Genomic DNA, 20,056 nt, shown 5'->3' with positions numbered 1-20,056 from the left:
TCAGATGTTGTACCTGGAATCTGCTGGTTCATTGTCCCAGTTTGTGGGTCACAGCCCTTAATGCTCTTATTACCACTGGGACCACATTGGATTTCACCTTCCACGTGTGTTCCAGTTGTTCCTTCAGCCCCTGGTACTTCTCAATCTTCAGCTGAGATTGCCCTAACTGTTTCAACTGCCATCTTCTGCTCTCTCTCTCTCTCTCATATGTATATATATATGGCAAACCCAAACCCTATATATATCAAGAAGAACTACAAAGCACTTCTATAAGTCATTCTGTATAAGGCGGCATCTGCTAAATGCCCTAAATGCCATAAAGTGTATATGTAAGCAACTCAAATTCTCTTGATTTTCTGCCTCCAAAGCTACAGCAAAGACAAGCAGCCTTCTCATCACCAGTTACACCAGATCTTTATTTCATATTTCATCTGCATTACTGATAATAATAAATCTTATGTAGAGAGCAGGCTAGGATTATTAGTTAGCTGATACTAGCTAGAAACGGAGCGTGTTGCTATGGTTACGGGTGCAGATTGCGTGAGCCACTTTTCTAATATCATCATAAATGGAGCTCGGCCCTGGTGTTAAACCATTTTCATTCATGTGGATTAAAGTGGATCTAACCAATATCCTATAATATATTTTATACGTATTTCACACATAATTTAGCAAACACACAAACATTCAATCACATTCCAGTGTTTATTGGCAAAGTCGCATTCACAGGTTTAGAAAAGTAAATCTGATGAATTCATACGGACAGTAATGTGCAGTGTAACTCGTCTGTGAGGTTAAACATCGTTAGAGGAGTGAAATGAAGCCTGACGTTAGAGTTCAGCTCTATCAGTGCAGTGCACGGTCCAGCAGATGTTCATCCTGCACATGATAAGGCATGGTAACTCTCAGCTCTCTCTGATCCTCCATGGTAAGCTGAATTGTCTCATATGCATTGGAATTTCCTGACCAACATCTCCGAGCAACCTACAGAAAAACAAACATCGGAATATCAAATATAGCACAAATAACTTACACATGGAATTTAGTTTATTCAAGGGACACATCTGGAGCAAGACTACCAATGGTTTTAATATTGGGAAAACCTGCTACTGATGCATCTTGAAGATGGAAGCAGTCATGGCTAATCATGATATTAGATAAAAAGGGCTAGCATCTAATATTAGATGTTAAACCTAACCCTTTTGTTTAACCAAAAAAAGCACTAAAATTGCCATTCTGTAAATCTGTCCTTTTGTGTAATTAGTATTTCGATTGGACGATGTGTGCTTAGTCTATCTAATTTTAGGTTCTCCTCCAAAAGCAAAAAAAGGATGATGGAGTAAATAATCCAGCTTGTTCACGTTATCCCATGATTGTATTTCACATGCACTTTCTCAATCAATGTTAATGACGTGTCTGAGAAACAGGCTGAAAAATATCAAAACTAAGGGGTGTGTCACTCTGTGTAATCACCTGATTACAGCTGACTGTCAATGATTGGCTGCAAAATTCTACACTCTGGGCTAGAAAGAAATCAGCCCCAGCCTTGCTTCTTCATAGCATTGTGTATTTTTCTTATGACCATTGGTTTTGCTGCTGTACTTGGTTCCACAAAAATGGAAAATATTCCTCTTTAAGACATTTGATGACTATAAGCTACACAAGTCACTTGTTGCTTGCAAGTGTGACGGTTAGTTTTGTTCTTGATCTGTAGGTGTCTTCCAGGCAGGCTGTCCTGGACATCCTTTAATTTGCTGGCAGTGGTCAAGAATGTCTGTTTTTGAATTATAGTTCCATTTCTAAAGCAAATCTCGTAAAAAAAAAGGGTTAAATCTAAAGTTTTCAGCCCTTTTTTGTCGATAAGTTAAGTAAATTGGTCCCATTTCAGTTCCAGTGTATTTGTAATTAATACCAGACTCTATATGCTGCCTTCTAATGATAGTCAATCATGGTGATGACTCCTTTCTAAACTAATGTCTGTTCCTAAATATGTACAGTTAAGAGCAGGTTAAATGAACTTTTTCAATATGTTTTATGTTATGTTTTATAAAATAAAGAGAAATTGAAGAAGAGTTCAGAGACCTTTCTCATATATGGACTCCGGTGTCTAGTTTTCCACGCAGGTCATCAGAAATTCACTTACCCCGTTAGAGACGTCCCAGTTCAGCATCATCCTGGCTCTCTTTCCAGCCTCCTCAGAACCATCCAGAACCAATCCAAAGCCTCCGTTCGTTACCTCACCCCTGCATCAAATTAAAAATCAATAGATTATTAATACCAATGATCAGAGCAGAGCTATCAATCTGTCCCTGATATAAACCCTTAAAGGGATACTCTAGCATTTTTCATAATTTATCTACCCTAATGTATCTGTAGACAAAATATTTTGACTGAAATCTCACTTATAATATTAGTCTTGTCTATGCAGTATCATTTGATGATATTTTTTTGCTTTTATTATCAGTAGTAGTGATGGTATTGCTATTATTTCTAATTAGGACTATTATTTATTTATTTATTTATTTCACTACTGTTATGCTAATACCATTGTTTTTTTTTTTTTTACATCACTGTAATAGTACTACTGTCACATCCTTCATGGACAGTGCACCACCATGTCACCAGAGGACACACTCCTCCGATTTCTAGATCCTTTTGGGGTCAAAGGGTCAAAGCCTTGCCATTTGTGTACATTCATGTAAGCTCCTGTTGGACTGACCTTTGTGTACGGCCTCATTCTTCTAGTTTCTCTGTCTTGGAGTCCCGTATGTCACAACTACATACTATATACTGCATTTGTATATCTGTACACAAGGATCTGTATAGCAAGATGTACTGCAAAGATGTAGAAATGTCAGCAGTGCCATGAGCGTGTGTGAATTCTGGCCCTGACAGTTCTCTAACCTAAGCTCAAATGGTTTTTATAGTTCTGCAATATTTGATAACGAATGTAGTTGGTTCTATTTCCAAAAACGTAAACAAACTATTAGTAGCCTCATTTAAACCACCACAGCTCTGATCAGGCAGTTACTAAGGATGAACGAATGAATGCTCGTAATGCATCACACAGCAGCTGATGTGTGTAACTTACCACTTGCCTGCCTGAAAGTAAAAAATTTATATTGTATCTGATGGGATCCCAGTCCTGATGCAGTAGAGATCTAGTCTCAGCCACATCAAAAAATAAATATTGTGTCTCCTATTCATATCTGTTTAAGACACATTATGTGTTAATTCCAAATAATGTGTGTACATCTTTACATATGTACATATCTAAATCTAATTGGCATATTTTATGTGGTATAGCACTTTTTCTGTACAAAACCGCCTTGTGTGAAATTGAAGTAGTTTAAATACTGCATTTTGCAGAATGTTATCTGATGTTAACTATAATAATTTATACAGTCAGTAACAAATCTGTATAATCTATCTAGTGTTAATGGACAACAGAGTACAATGTGAGGTGTGTTTACCATCCAACACCGCCTCCGTTATGCAAAGCGACCCACGTGGCACCACGGAAAGCGTCACCGATAACATTCTGCACAGCCATATCTACAAAACACAAGCATACACGTTGCTCAGACGTGTTGTTTGTATGTGTGTGTGTGTGAGTGAATTTCAGTGTGTGTACCTGCACAGAAAGCAGACCCATCATATATATTAGAGGTCTCTCTGAAGGGACTATCAGTGCCACTGACATCATGATGATCTCTGCTGATCACTACAGGAGCCTGAAGAGACAGAACCTCAATGTAATGCCACTTACAGTCCGTTGCATAAGTATTCACCCCCTTGAATTTTCACATTTTTGTAGTGTTACAACCTGGAACTGAAATGGATGTAATTGGAATTGTATGCCACGACGCAGTTTGTTTAGGTCTGTTATGAAGAGAACATACTTAAACGAACTGCTTCATGAAGATCAAGGAACTATCAAAACAAGTCCTGGAGATCAAGGATTACTTCTTCAACTAACAAATGACAGCTTTTGTCCATGTTGCAGAGGTCTGTCAGTGTAATTATCCTAAGATGTATAATCATTCATTCAGGCAAGTGTGTGTGTGTGTGTGTGTGTGTGTTGAGCTTTACCGTGACTCTGCCTTTTGCAATGGCCTGGTTTATGGCCAAAGCGATGGACACTCTTCCTCTCTGGTCTGAGTAGAGAATACGAGCCTGAGAGCCCACCACCTGCACAGAGGAATAGCCAATCAAATCATTACTCTACACTTAGACCCTCATTTACTAAAGGCGTGTGTGTGTGAGTGAGTGTGTGTGTGTGTGTGAGACAGTTGGGACTAAAATCCCACAGATTCAGGTATATACCTTTGCCAGGTAGTGCAAATAAAATGTGGCCTGTGCAGTATGTTTCATTGCTGGTGAAACCATTCTCTGTTTTGTATACGGGAATGTACTGGATTATAACTGGACTATACCATGTTGTGTTTTCCAGCCTCACGGATCCAGCGAATGTTGTCACTGTACTGCTGTCGAACTCGCTCGGTAACAGTGGCGCTGATCTCTTCCAGCACAGTAGTGGCAATGTTATCAGTCTGCGCCAGATCAGCCGGGTTTCCCGAGGTACAGACCCAGCGGAACGGCCCAAAACCCAGAGAGAAGATATCGCTACACACAGAAAGGGCAAAGGTCAGGCTCGGCAAGTGTGTTTATGCGTGACAATAATGTCGCTTTTCCATCAGACAGTGTGGCACGGTGCGGGTGATAACATTTTGACCTTATTCTGTAATTGTCTGAATTTGGTAGATAAGAAGTAGATAAAATTCCTCTTGAGAACAACAAAAAATCCAGGAGGTTCCTTTTGTCAGCTGCATTATGTGTCTTCACATACACTAAAAGTCCATTGTTGCTTTTATAGTTTCTTTTTTGCTCAATTAGAACTCTGTAAAATCCATAAAAAACCATATATCACTAACTGCAGTAAAGTAAGTGATGTTCCATAACAGGTAACTAGAAATGGATAAAAAGTATTAAGTGTCATTCTGCAGTCGTAGAAGAAAATAATCAACTTTGTGGTGATAACAGTAACTCCGCTTCATCCCGTTGTTGATTATTTTCCTATAACAGCACAATCCAAGGATTAGTTGAGTATTAAATATATGCCTGTTTGTACACCTTATAGTAAAATGTTACCAGAAGTTTTTCCTTTTAGGGAACTCCTCTCAGCTGCAGGGTTCTGTGTAGAGAGTTTCCTTATCATAAAATATCTAATGTAGTAGCAGTATTAGTAATAGTATTGATAGTAGTAGTAGTAGCTGTAGTAGTAGTTGTAGTAGTAGTACTAATAGTAGTGGTGGTAGGAGTAGTAATAGTAGTTACTAGTAGTATCCTTTTAGGGTACTCTCCTCAGTCGCAGGGTTCTGTGTAGAACCCTGCAAGTGAGAGTTTCCCTATTATAAAGGATCAAATGTAGTAGTAGTGGTATTGATAGTATTGATAGTAATAGTAGTAGTGGTAGTTGTTGTAGTAGTAATAGTAGTAGCAATAGTTCTTCCTTTTAGGGAACTCCTCTCAGTCGCAGAGTTCTGTGTAGAACCCTGCAAGTCAGAGTTTCCCTATTATAAAGGATCTAATGTAGTAGTAGTAGTAGTAATAGCATTGATAGTAGTGGTGGTAGTGGTGGTAGTAGTAATATCAGTGGTGGTAGTAGAAGTGGTAGTTGCTGTAGTCGTGATAGTAGTGGTAGTAGTAGTAGTGATAGTAGTAGTGATAGTAGTAGTAGTAGTGGTAGTTGTTGTAGTAGTAATAGTAGTAGTGATAGTAGTAGTAGTAGTAATAGTAGTAGTGATAGTTGTAGTAGTAATAGTAGTAGTGGTAGTTGCTGTAGTAGTAATAGTAGTAGTGATAGTAGTAGTAGTAGTAGTAGTGGTAGTTGTAGTAGTAGTAGTAGTAGTAATAGTAGTAGTGGTAGTTGTTGTAGTAGTAATAGTAGTAGTGATAGTAGTAGTAGTAGTAATAGTAGTAGTGATAGTTGTAGTAGTAGTAGTGATAGTAGTAATAGTAGTAGTGATAGTAGTAGTAGTAGTAGTGATAGTAGTAGTAGTAATAGTAGTAGTGATAGTAGTAGTAGTAGTAATAGTAGTAGTGATAGTTGTTGTAGTAGTAGTAGTGGTAGTTGTTGTAGTAGTAATAGTAGTAGTGATAGTAGTAGTAGTAGTAATAGTAGTAGTGATAGTTGTTGTAGTAGTAGTAGTGGTAGTTGTTGTAGTAGTAATAGTAGTAGTGGTAGTTGCTGTAGTAGTAATAGTAGTAGTGATAGTTGTTGTAGTAGTAGTAGTGGTAGTTGCTGTAGTAGTAATAGTAGTAGTGATAGTAGTAGTAGTAGTAGTAGTAGTAGTAGTAGTGGTAGTTGTTGTAGTAGTAATAGTAGTAGTGATAGTAGTAGTAGTAGTAGTAGTGATAGTTGTTGTAGTAGTAGTAGTGGTAGTTGTTGTAGTAGTAATAGTAGTAGTGATAGTAGTAGTAGTAATAGTAGTAGTGGTAGTTGCTGTAGTAGTAATAGTAGTAGTGATAGTAGTAGTAGTAGTAGTAGTAGTAGTGGTAGTAGTAGTATTAGTAGTCGTGGTAGTGATAGTAGTAGTACTGATAGTTTTGGATTTAAATTAGTACCTACACTGAGGTGTAAATAAATGTATCTATGTTCGTGATTCACCCCATGATATGCTGAACGTAAGAAGGATATTTGAACTCTGTAGCACCTCCTCCTGTCTTCTCCACCTCAGCACCTGGCAAATAAAACAATTCCATTCAGACAGCAGACGTTGTCACAAGGCAGATTTACAGACATCCAGATGAAACAAAGAAAGAAATCCACAGCAGCAGCAGGAGCAGAAGGAGGAGTAGGAGGAGAAAGAGAAGGAGGAGGAGGAAGAGGAGGAGGATGAGGAGGACGAGGTGAGTCACATGTGCAGAAACCTGCTCTGAATACCCTGAAGTTGATATAAGCTGTAACACGTAATAACACTCACCTGCTCGTTTGGCCTCCAGTAGAAAGGCATTGCCGTAATCCCAGAAGAACATTCCTTTCTCCGAGAGCTTATTAATGGCTGCGACGTGTCTACGGAGACTTCAGAGAGAACAGCAGCAGGGTTCAGAATTAACACTGCAGCCGTTTTAGCACAGATTTCTGAACAATTACTTCATTCTGTGATCGTATATAATGATTTTATGAAATTGTATTTGTCTATCCCAGGGGACTTGGGGCACAAGGTGGGAGGACACCCTGGATGGGGTGCAAATCTATCGCAGAACAATCACACACACACATACACACACACACACACACACTTCACGGACAATTTAGAGAAGCCAATCAGGAGGAGGAAACCAGAGAACCCGGAGGAAACCCCTGAAGCACAGGGAGAATACGCAAACTCCGCGCACATGAAGCGGAGGCAGGAATCGAACCTCCAAACCCGGAGATCCGAGGCAACAGTTCTTGTCAAAAAAAAACAGTCTTGCCAAAATATTCAGTTCTCCTGGATGGTGAGTATATACTGTATGTGTGTACCTTTCATGCACAGTGTCTCTGAATCTCTGAGGGTCGGTGTTCATGAGCTGGTTGGCTTGCGTAAAGCTGAGCTGGACCGGATAATAACCACCGCTAAACGGGTTGTGCAGTGACGTCTGATCAGAGCCCAAATCCACCAGTAATTCTCCTGTGCGCTCATACTCCTGCCATAGACGCTCCCTAAACACACACAAGTCAAACACATGGACGCATACACAGTCAAAATAACCAAAATAACCATTAACACTCACCACAATGCCACAATGTTGCCATGGTAACCCAAACTCAGTGCCATCTTGGATTTCCTGGCCTCCCTGTGAGGAAAAAAAAAGAGTCTCATATCACACACTCTTAATATGAGTAATGTGTTCACACTCGGGAACTCGGTGTGATATTGTAGACGGAGTTTCTTCTCATAAATACTGGCAGCATGTCTGGCAACGTGAATGATCTTGTCGACCAATCATGTTCTGCAGATAAAATTCAGCATTTTTTAAAATCCAAGTCTAAAATCAAGACTAATGTGCTTCCTCCGAGACATGGAAGCATCACAGTGCAGCAAAACACACAAAAGAAAGCGCTATCTACCCTCTTCCGCATACATGACCTCACAGACGCCTACGATTGGCTAGTGTTCCTGTGACTGACGCTGGAAAGAGAGAGTATGCCCCTCCCACCCAGAGTGCACGTCCAATTTCTACCCTTGGCTCCACAATCTCCAGATAACAGGATGAACACTTTTTAAGTTGTGCAACTTCGCAGGCAATTAATGACAATTAAGTTGTTTGTCAATAAATGAAAAGTTGTGAGAAACTATAGCGGAAAATCCTTCCAATTACATATAAATATGTCATCATTAATCATTTTCCTCTGCTACAACAAACCAATAAAACATGTTAATTAGCACACTATAGGTGAGGGGGTCTAAAGATTTTGTCCGTTATGTTTTCGTCACCCACATCAACAACTTTTTGTTAGCAAAAAAGAAAACTTATGTGACAAAAGGCGCTTTTTTTCATCACAAAACACCTATTTAGTGCAAATGAGCTGCTGGTTGGAAAGGTTCACAAATGTTTTTAAACACATTTCCTTGCTAGCATCATGTGCATAAAGCTGATCGAAGCATAGCCAGTGTAGCTGTGTGTATCTGATGGCGTAGAAATACCATTAAACCTTCAAGAAAATGTAAAGTAACTGGAACTACATTTTACTGTATTACTCTAATGGTGGAAAGTACAGCTTTGGTGCGATTTTCTTTCAGGTCAGTATCATCTTTACTCCTTTACTGTTCCAGTCTAATGGCAGTAGTGTTGAATCTGTGTTATAAACTCCTTAGAGATGTTTTAAACACAATTTATTTATTAAAACAGATTTTCCTCAGTACGAATTCTTGTTGGTGTCCCAGATCCAGATGCAGTAGATGGAGATTGGATTAAAAATGCTGGAGTTTTTATTTGAAGCTATGTGAGGAAGTTTTGGGGATGTTTGTATAGAAGAGATGGTGGCTATGAGACTTTGTGTATAGAGGAGCATGTGTGGTGTGTGTGTGTGTGTGTGTGAAACCTGATCCGCTGGACGCAGTGGTCGAGGTCCTTCGTGACCTCCATCACCCAGCCCTGCTCATGCCTCTTCCTCAGAGGAGCTTCATCCACCTTCAGGAAAAAAATACACTTTGGGTTAAATATCTACTTTACTCTAGCACTGCTTCTACTCTGAAGGCTTTTTAAAGGCACTTAGATCAAAGTTTCTCAGTCTGGAACCTGAAGAACCTTTAATGAACATTTAATGAAAATTGCTAAGTTTACACTGCTTATGTCATCAATCAGTGTGATCTGGGAATCAGCTCGTGCAGAAAATAAAGATATTTTTCTATCCATTAACGTATTTTGTCTATTTTTCGCCATCGCCACTACTGTATTTGTAGCTACACTGAAAAAAATGTCTTTCCAAATGAAAATATCTTTAATATAGTCAAATTTATGAAGTTTTTCTTATTAAAAGGTTACAATGAACCAAATATAAGATCCATCCATCCATACATCCATCCATTTGCTGTACTGATTATCCAAGGGTTGCAGGGAGGCTTGGAGACTCTTCCAGGGGACTCGGGGCACAAGGCAGGGGACACCCTGGACACACACCCATTCATACACTACGGACAATTTAAAGATGCCAATCAGCCTATAAGGCATATTGTCCCCCAGGGAGAATATGCAAGCTACCAAATATAAGCTCCTTTTAAACCTATTTCTGAACATGACTATTCATTCAAACTTGTAATTTTCTTATTCTATCGGCAGATAATTTTTCAAAAAATAAATGCTTAAAATGAGCAAAATTAGCCGCTGATAAAACAAGACTATTTCAAGCTTGAAATTAGTAAGAAGAAAATCTAGAAAATAGGTTTAATAATCCTACATTTGGTTTATTGTAATCTTTTAATAGGAAATACTGGATAAATTTGACTATGTTCAAAGTATTTCCACTTTGCTAAGATGTGTGTACCATGAGTTTTGCATTACCTTATGCCTTGCTCCTGTTGGTGGTCTTTAGACAAGTGTCACAGATTTTATTAAACAATTTCTAACACAGCCAGAACTTGCATTGGCACTAAATCAGCTGCCGGCGAGCATTATGCGTTCTTAAACCACTGATCAACTCATAACCAAAGAATTCTCTTACAATGTGAAATAAACAATGTGTTCACAGCTGTGTTACTCCAGGACCAAGATTGCGTAACACTGACCTAGACCACTGGATCTTTAGCTAATAATTACACTGAAGTTGAATATTAGTGGCTCCTGCTGAGATGTAGGACTCAGATCGCTTGGTAATGTCTGTTCAGTGTCTGACCTCTGCAATGACCCCAATACAGCCAGTGATGACAGCAGCTTTGGCTTGTGCTCCACTCATACCACCTAAACCGGAGGACACGAACACACGACCTCTCAGGTCGCCCGTCCCGAGGTAGCGCCGTCCTGCATTCAACACGGTTAGCTACACACAGAGGGGAAAGAGAGCGAAAACCTAAATCAGTCATGGGTTAAAGTTTCTGAGGTTTGCACTCATGCACACTCACTTAAAAGACTTGGATCATAAATCATCAATCTGGAAAATGGAAAGTCATAATGATGAAAGTTTCAAGAATGGGATGCATCATTTCATGTAACTCAGAAGTGGGAATTTTTCATCTCAGCTACAAAGTGATGTTGCCTCCATGGAAGCTCATCTCTTATTATTAGCTGTTACTATAGAAACGATAACGTAGTAGAACTAAGGCATTAATACACTTAATACACTTGTGATTTGCAGATGCGCTATTGTCAGAGCTGCTGTTATAGACAATTAATTAACAATTTCTGACCAATCAGAGTCCAAAATTCAAGAGTGCTGTGCTATAATGTCATTCATACCATGGCCACAGAAAACACCCACACACACACACACACACACACAAATCTGACTGCCTGGCAGGTGTGTATCCTAACATGACTCCTATATTTGTAACATGACAAATATAGACATAAGTTTGTTACCATGGTGCCATGAACGATGCCCTGAGGACCGATGTAGCAATAACTTCCTGCAGTCATCTGTCCATACCTGACCACACACACACACACATACACCAAACAATGAAATAAGTCTTCACTAATAGTTTATACATGATTAGCAATAAATCAGGAGGATAGTGGTATGAAACATGAGCAAGGGTGAATGTATCTCACATGGTGTTTCCCAGAGCAAACATCTTCTCATAACTCTCCCTGGAGGAATAGTTCGGGATGACCTGCAAAACAATGAAGGTCAAAATCAAATGGTGAGAGTCGGAGTAAGGTGAAGAGTGTGTGTGTATTACCATGCCGTTAGTGATGACGCAGCGTGGGGACGAGGACAAGCTGGGAAACAGGCCAAGTGGGTGACCACTGTACATCACCAGAGTCTGCTCTTCAGTCATAGTGCTTAGGTAATGAAACACCAGCCAGAACTACACACACACACACACACACACCCACACACACACAGAATAATGTTATAAAACACATTTCAATAGACGGCCATGAGCCAAAAGCTTCCATTGTAGAACATAGAGGATTCGAGAGGATATAATCGAGGCTGGAGGTAGTTATAAAGGCAATTCATATTCATTTTTTAATATCTTGAGATGTATTATTTGTCCATTTTTATTTGAAATGATGTCGGAATTATGAAACAGAACACACTAAAAGTTTTGTCGGTATAAATTCTTCTAAGGGCGTGCAAACATTTGCACCAACCTGCATATGAGCTCAAGGTAGACTGACTGCAGTGACAGCTGGTGGAGATGTTATTATGCTAGAGGGCTAAAATCTAATATCTATCATACACACACACACACACACACACACATACACACACACTTAAATGCAGATAGACAGCTGATCTCATCCATCACAGACAGTTCTCCACTAAGCCACCAGAGGGAGCCCTCACCTGAATTTTCAACTCTTCCTCAATTGTTACACTCATTTCCTGTTTGAAAGACTCATGAACTTGACACTAAGCATGCAACCTTTCTGTTTGTTAGTCTTTCTGAGCTGTTATTATTCTGATTAATCACTATATATGACCCTGCCTTGCTTTTCTGCGTTTCCTACCTTGGATTTCCTTTTGTTCTGGTTGTTGTTTCTGGCCTGTTTTCCTTTCCTTGAGTTTGGATTTACCATCTAGAGCGTTAATTATCGTCCGTACACTGTTTAGGAGCCAGTCTGCTTGTTGCCGATTTTGGAATTAAGGACACTATGGCGTTTATTAAACCTCTCACACATGGATCTTATCCACGCTCTCACATCCTCTTTGTTACGCAGCTGCATTCGGGATTTATTTGTTTTAAGTGTTTCGAGTGCTTTTTTAAGTGTTTGAGGTTCATGCCAGGTCGTGCATGAATCTACACTCTGGGATAGAAAGAAATCAGCCCCAGCCTCACTTCTCTTATTGTTTCGCATGCTTCTTAAGACATTTCTTTTTAAGTGATGCCCAAGAAACAGTGATGGCCTGACGTAGAAACGGCCTTAACCTGTCATTGCTAGCCGTATTGCAGGTGTCTGTTAGCAGAACATTTATCAAAATGTATTTTAATTATACACAGACGTTACCTGAGCCCAGTTGCTGAACACTTGTCCGTTTCCTCCATACGTGACCAGCTCCTGTGGAAACTGACACGTGACACAGATGTGAATGAGTGACGGATTCAGATTAAAGCTCTAATTTACACAGCAAAATATCCCTTCAGTGTGTAATAAACTCTAACAGAGTTATTTTTGGGTGCAGTAGGGCTTCTATGGTGGAGTTTTTCTATGAAGTTATCAAAGTTACACAGTGACGTGTATGGTGAATGCACCAAATAATGTACTATTTTCAATATTTTTTTTTTAAAAGTGTGTAATTGTTGATATGATGAAGTTTTCTGTACAGAGACATTTATTTAACATTTATGGAAGGAGTCTCCAGTGTCAGCGTTTAGAGTTAAAGTAATTTTTATATTTTCAGACGCAAGAAAGTCTTCAAGATAGAGGAGTTTACGCTTCACAGTTTGCAGTTTCATTTGCAGTTAATGTAACTATAAGTGGATAAAAGGTCCGTAACATTCTTTAATTAATAAAAAAAAATAGTAATTTCTGTCAAATATGGTAGTATAAAAGGAATAAAACATGCTGTTATTGCAAAATATTGAGCTTTGGGGTGATAACAGTAACTCTGCTTTGCGATTGGAGGCTCACACACCACCCTATCTTTGATTATTTTCCTATAACAATTATTTTTCCTCATCGAGTTTTATTCCTTACTCACAGCTCTACAGTCACAAAGACACTAAACTTATGTTTTGCCACTATATATTACATGAATAAAGAACATAAATAAAGAAGAATTTGGATGACCAATTATTCAAATATTGAAAATAATATAGAAAATATCTAAATTTTTTTGTTTATAGTGCCATCATCGTAGCAGACCTGCAGTGGAGAGCTGCAGTTAAAAAAAAAAAAAAAAAAAAAAAAGATAATTAGCTACAGACATTTGATGTAGATATAGATGATAGCTGTACACTAGCACATCCTGTGGCATGCATAATGAAGTTTAAATTCCGTTTAATAAGGAAGAAATGAAAGTTTATGTGTGCACCCGAGCTGCATACGACAGAGTACTGGATCATTTATGGTGCTGGTGTGATAGATGAGGATGTACTAAGTGTCAGTGTGTGAATACCTGTGCTACAGCAGGATCCAGGTTGTTCATGATCATGTGCATGATGGCTGCTGCATGTCTGGTCTTACAGGGGTACTGATCGATGGGATACGCCCTGCGACACAGACACACAAATACGATGGTTTCAATATCAAACACTACCGTGAGTCAAATTCATTAATTCATGCACTCCACAACATTAAATGTAAATATAAACTGATAAAAAGTACAATGTGTCATTAAACATAAAACAGGATGTGCTGTTCTAGGAAAATAATCAACTTCGAAGTAGTAAGAGTAGCTTCGCTTTTTCGTCAGCCTGCATCACACCATGTTTTCCTGTAAGATCCTGCCCACAGTGTTTTATTCCTTTCCTATTTAAAAAGACCTGGATTTTTATGGGGTCTCCTAGGGACTGTTTAGCTAGGAATGGCCCCTCTGGTCAGGGTTATTGTGGATCTGGAGCCTAGGAACAGTGAGCACGAGGTTTGAGCCAGTCCATTGCAGACGAGGCGAATTGCAATTCCATAAAACACTGACGAACCTTCACGTTAACTTCCTCTGACCCCCCTGACTCCTGTACGCCTCAATTCCTCATGAGCTGCCTTTTAAGAAAAAGATGGCGGAGCTGATAAGCGACAGGAAATGGAAAAAAAAATTATGCAACAGAACAATTGTCTAAATTGGAGAAACCAGCCAACAGAAATTTTTCTGATCAGAAGGTTGGGGGTTCAAGCCCTGGCACTGCCAAGCTGCCACTGTTGGGCCCTTGAGCAGGGCCCTTAACCCTCTCTGCTCCAGAGGCGCTGTATCATGGCTGACCCCAGCATCCTAACAAGCTGGTATATGCGAAGAAAAGAATTTCACTGTGCTGTAATGTATATGTGACAAATAAAGGCAGCTTCTGCTTCATTACAAACTGGACCTTTAAAATCCACCGTACTAACAAATACAAGGTTGCAAATTCAAATTGAAAATATAGCCACAAGCAGTGATGTGCAGGGGCCAAGCACCATGTACAGATGCACCATGGGTAGCTAGTTGTCACATAGAACATAGTTCTTGCATAGAAGAACATACTATGAATATTTCATGATGGTAGGTTAATGGTAAACCTGTGACATTTGTGCTGCAATGGCTGATGGCCGCCATGTTTTTGACGTAACCTAGTCAACAGTACAAATCCATGCACAGACTAGCACAACAAATGTTATCCTGATTGGACTTATGGCTTGAGAAACAGTATTTTTTTATTAAAATCTGTAAGATGAACTGCAGTGCATCATGACTCAAACACCTATTTTCAGGACACACATGCTGACTGGGATTGTGCAAAGAATATAATGCCAATGTTTACATGGCAAATAAACATTTGTTTAATTGATTATTTAAAAAATGAACCCATATTTTTCGAACATATTAATATTTCATTCAGATTGGCCACGCTTGGGTTACTCTATACTGATGAAGAATAATTAGAAAACACACAATCACTGTTGGGTGCCTATGCAACTTTGGTGCTTGGCCCCCTAATCATGTTAATAATACAGTATGTATTATCCCTATTTATTTATTTATTCATTTGTTTGCTTATTTAGTTGGTTGATTCATTTATTATTATTATTATTATTATTATTATTATTATTATTATTATTATTAGAGAGAATCTTAACAAAACTTGTTCTGATGGAGTTTTATCAAAATTTCCAACAGCTTCTATTGTAGCTCCATCATGAAAGAAAGAAGGAATTATAGAGATTTAGAGATGTTTTATAAAGATCTTTTATAAACTTCAGAACTGAATAGATTAATCAGTGTGTATGTGAGTGTGTGTGTGTATACCTCATGCGTAAGCTAGGGTAGAACCGATACATGTAAATGTGTCCGTACTGCGTGAGCTCCTGGGCAAATTCAGGAGCCAGACTCGCATGTAGAGCCGGAGGAAAATATCTCAAAGCATTCCTCAGAGCAAGCTGGTTTAGAGATTAAACAGAAAGAGACAGATCAGTGTTATATAATAATCATTATGTGACAAAACCTGTTATCCACTATGGGCCACATAACTGTATTTGGATTTAAACCTGAAGTGGGCGTGGCCTAATATGGATTTGTGTGTGTATGTGTGCAAGACTGTTTTTGTAACCTCCAATTCATGCAGTTATTATTTTTGCTTGTACCTTCCCATTGTATTTTCTAACAAAATTAGCTGATTCTGTTTCCCAAAATATGAACAAATAAGTAGCTTAATTTAAACCACCACAACACTGACCAGGCAGTTACTAAAGATGAATGAATGCTGTAAATGCATTGTTGATATTAATTAATCTTCATTTGAGCTTCATTTGAATTCTCGCCTGCATGAAAGTAAAAACCTGCCGTTCATGTGACTTTTGGCAAAAAAAAAAAAAAAACAGTGCGTTTCCTATTTGTATCTGTATCTGTTCATTCTGATTAATATTACTGCATCCGGTTACATCACTAATATATTGTAAAGGTATGAGATTTCAGAGTCTGGGTTCAGACCTTCACCTTTTTCCACCAAGTTTGAAGAAATCCTTTTTTTCCCTTTGCTACACTACAACTCTTATCTTCTGTAATTATTGACAGGGCTGCAAACACTGAAGAAATTTTTGAAAACAGGCCCCAAAGTCCTGTCCTTTGGACCCTAAGCACACTGCACGACTCTGAATGAAATAAAATAGATGAATGAGTCCACTGTTCCTAATCTAATGTGTTTTCAGGATCTGATCATTGCACTATGTTCACTGTGATTAATAATGATTAGTGATGAAGGTAGTTACATTAATGACAGTATAACCAGAGATTAAATATATTGTTAATTGATTAATTGAACTGAACTATTTTTTTTTACAAACACAATGTATTAAAATAGTCTATACAAGCTTCTATATTTGCAGTACACATTTATCCAGCACACATTTATCACATATTTATATTAAAGGAAAAACAGTCCATGATTGAATGACTTACTCGTTTCTCCTCGGCAGTGAGGTTTGGTGTACGAATAGGTGCATGAGGCACATTTGGGTCTCTACCATGATTGGGTGGAAGCGGGTCGAGAGGTAACCCTCGACAGAGCTCCTTTAAACTCATCATAACACCTGCAAGCAGAGCTGAGAAGGAATTAGAGTGCAGCTGTGGTACAATATGAAGTAAGAAAGAGCTTCTGAAAGTCTCCCTCCTCCTCCTCCCCTTCACGCCATTGGCCCGGGTGGACGCTTTCACCTCCGATCTCATCCAATGAGAAACTGAGGATCTGTTCCAGAGGTAATCATTGATTAAAGATAAAACGATGTGGCAAGCACCCGAAGCCACAGACCCCTCATTACCACCCATGTAACCTTGTATGCAAATATCATTCAAGGATGCAAGAACTTAAAATTCTTTGTTTGCTCGTTCTTACAGATGCTGCAGTAAAATAAATAAGTACCAATGTTTAAAAATTATAATTGCAATATAAGCGGGATTAAAAAAGTGTCAAAAAAAGTAGAGCTCAGCTCCAACAGCGTCAATCGGGATCTCTGCGCAACCAAAACAAGTCTATTCCTTTTAGACTTTTGACCTTGCTGTGACCTTGACCCTGTTTGGATCAATTCAAGCCGTTCTTGAAATGTCATGCTAACCAGAGTCTCGGACGGACGGCTGCACGAACACACGAACAACCTGAAACAATACCTAGTTGCGTAGGCATAAACTTATTAAAAATATCAGAAATAAATAACATTGCTGGTAAAAACAGATCATTTACTTTAGTCATATTTACATGAGGTGACGTATCATTCACACACCTTTATAGTCAGCTCCAAAAGTATTGGCACCCCATCATTAAAATGAATGGATTGCATGAGTATAGATGACACCTTCAACTTAATGACATGGACAGTGATTGTGGAACTGTAAAAAGTAGTTCTAGAGTTCTAGGTGGCTTCTACTTTATGTTAAATAACCAGATCACCACTTGGGTAGGAACGGTTGAGGAGACAGTGAGACACGGAGGAAGATCATCATGAGTAGAGAAAAAGAGAAATGGGAATTTATAAGAAGTTGCCTTGGAAGAAGATAGAGCATCAGACATGGTTCTTCTCCCAAACACCAGTTACTTCGCTTCTTCTCACAAACACCAGTTACTTCGGTTCTTCTCCCAAACACCAGTTACTTCGCTTCTTCTCACAAACACCAGTTACTTCGGTTCTTCTCCCAAACACCAGTTACTTCGCTTCTTCTCCCAAACACCAGTTACTTCGGTTCTTCTCCCAAACACCAGTTACTTCGCTTCTTCTCCCAAACACCAGTTACTTCGGTTCTTCTCCCAAACACCAGTTACTTCGGTTCTTCTCCCAAACACCAGTTACTTCATAACTCCACATAGAAAAAAAACTGCATCCAATAAGTCACTTGTAGAAGATCTTGGTCCATCCACCATGCAGAGCTCTTACACTTGCACCTTTGTCTGCAGACCACAGCGTTTGGAATGGTAGATCTTCAAATTTGATGACCTCAATAATCAACAATACTGTGCAATTCTGAAACTTTGGGGATCTCATGGATTTTAGGTGATCCTGGGATAGTCTCTGGAAGGATCATAACCCTTACCAGGAAAAAGTGCTTACTAAAGATGAATGAACAAATTACATTCCTATGAGAATTATTTTTGCTGGAGGAGTGAATTAAAATCATTGGGTGTAACGTTTATTTTATACAAATATTTTGCCCATTCTCTTAAAGAGTGCCAGTAATATGGTTTTACTGGTTCTTTATGGTGAATAAAGTAGTAAAAGTTCCATGCACTAAAAAACTATGATGGTTTATCGTTATGTTAAATGTTAACAACTCTACCTCTGGCTAATGTGTAGTAAATCGATAAGATTGAATTTCGGGGTTGATAGTTTTGTTTTCTACCCCACTTACCCCACTTTTATTGGTTCAAATATCTAACCGTGGTGAAGTCTTGTTAATTTTTCAACAATTGGATTTTATTCAAGAATTAAACAATTACACTCAAAGTTAAATCAGTTTGTGTTTATGATACTTTGACCATAGAAGTAGTAAAACTATAACACTGTTTTTCAAATAGTCTTCACTTTCTCAAAAAAAACCCACACATTTTTGTGAAAAAGTGCAATTTTTACACACATGGTTTCACAGCTGTAAATCTGCTCAGACGAACATAGTACTACAACAATCTGTAATATTTTTCAATGTCCAATGAATACTCATGCAAGCAGTTCAGCAGTTTTATCTGCACTTCAGTAGTTTGCAAAGCATTTCAATATCATACTATATAACAGCTTATAATTATATATATATTATATATATATTAGTGAAATTTCTGATCTTACCTGCTGTATGTGATCACTTTGCAATAGGCTGTATAGGGATTCCATAGTAAACAGTATATACACACTTTAGGCTGCTGTGTAGATCACAGGAGAATTAAATAAAGCAGCCAGTTTTACAGGTTAATAACGTACAGGGTTTGGCAGAGAAACCAGCAAACAGTCAAATATATAATCACATGACAAAAATGCTCTTCCAGGCAGAAAACAGATCATAAATGTCATCTATTGCAAACAGAATGACAGTCATGATGATGATGATGATGATCATGATGATGATGATGAGGGACTCGTGATGGGAAGTCCAGCTCTTTTTTTTTTTTTAGCGAGTCAGATCAATTGACTCAGCTCACCAATAAGAGTCGACTCTTTTGGCTCTCAAATGACTGATTTGCAAAACCGGACAAAGTGTACTTAATTTGGACCAATGATTGTTTTTCTTTGAATAACTACGGCTGAAAAGTTTCATAAAATCTTATTTCGTTCATCTTCAGGAAGCGCTTTATCCTGGTCAGGGATGCGCTTGCAATGTCTGAAACGTATCCTGGGAACACTGTGTGTGAACTGGGAATACACCCTGGATGGGACGCTAATCCATCGCAGGTCACTACGCACACAAAAGTGTAAAAATGTGTAAAGATGTTCAGTATGAGCAGATGCGATGAGCACAGGACAGTCTTTATGACTACAGCAGCAGCAGCAGCAGCTCTTAGGTACAATTACAAACTCATCCATAACCAATCATAAACTCATGAATTATTTCTTTATGTTTCAGGATCGTTTGAGCTTCGGCTCTGTTCGTCACGTGATCCTGATCATAGTAGAAGCCCGTACGCTAGCATGTGCATCAACCTGTAAATTATGATAGATACGACAAAGCATTTCTGTACATGGCTCTGGATAAGGACGTCTGATAAATACTGTAAATATAAATATAAATATAAAT

At 38.6% G+C, this 20,056-nt stretch overlaps 1 protein-coding gene across 1 annotated transcript; it reads right to left on the bottom strand.

Annotated features, from left to right (window-relative positions):
* Positions 1 to 686: 686 nt before the first annotated feature.
* uroc1 (urocanate hydratase 1) lies at positions 687 to 16,927 on the bottom strand. The gene is made up of 19 exons (XM_026945650.3): positions 16,745 to 16,927; positions 15,596 to 15,726; positions 13,775 to 13,868; positions 12,664 to 12,723; positions 11,388 to 11,516; positions 11,257 to 11,318; positions 11,065 to 11,131; positions 10,382 to 10,525; positions 9,092 to 9,180; positions 7,780 to 7,842; positions 7,529 to 7,708; positions 6,987 to 7,084; positions 6,671 to 6,743; positions 4,437 to 4,626; positions 4,093 to 4,191; positions 3,635 to 3,734; positions 3,474 to 3,555; positions 2,144 to 2,243; positions 687 to 984 (listed from the first exon to the last, which is right to left on the bottom strand). Exons 1-19 carry the CDS (start codon positions 16,868 to 16,870, stop codon positions 847 to 849), a joined length of 2,025 nt encoding a protein of 674 aa, XP_026801451.3. The 5' UTR covers positions 16,871 to 16,927; the 3' UTR covers positions 687 to 846.
* Between the last annotated feature and the right edge of the window lie 3,129 nt (positions 16,928 to 20,056).

Source organism: Pangasianodon hypophthalmus, chromosome 2, assembly GCF_027358585.1.
Source record: "Pangasianodon hypophthalmus isolate fPanHyp1 chromosome 2, fPanHyp1.pri, whole genome shotgun sequence".
Lineage (NCBI taxonomy): Eukaryota > Metazoa > Chordata > Actinopteri > Siluriformes > Pangasiidae > Pangasianodon > Pangasianodon hypophthalmus.
Note: the sequence above shows the minus strand (reverse complement) of the source record. Positions and strands in the feature narration are given on the sequence as shown.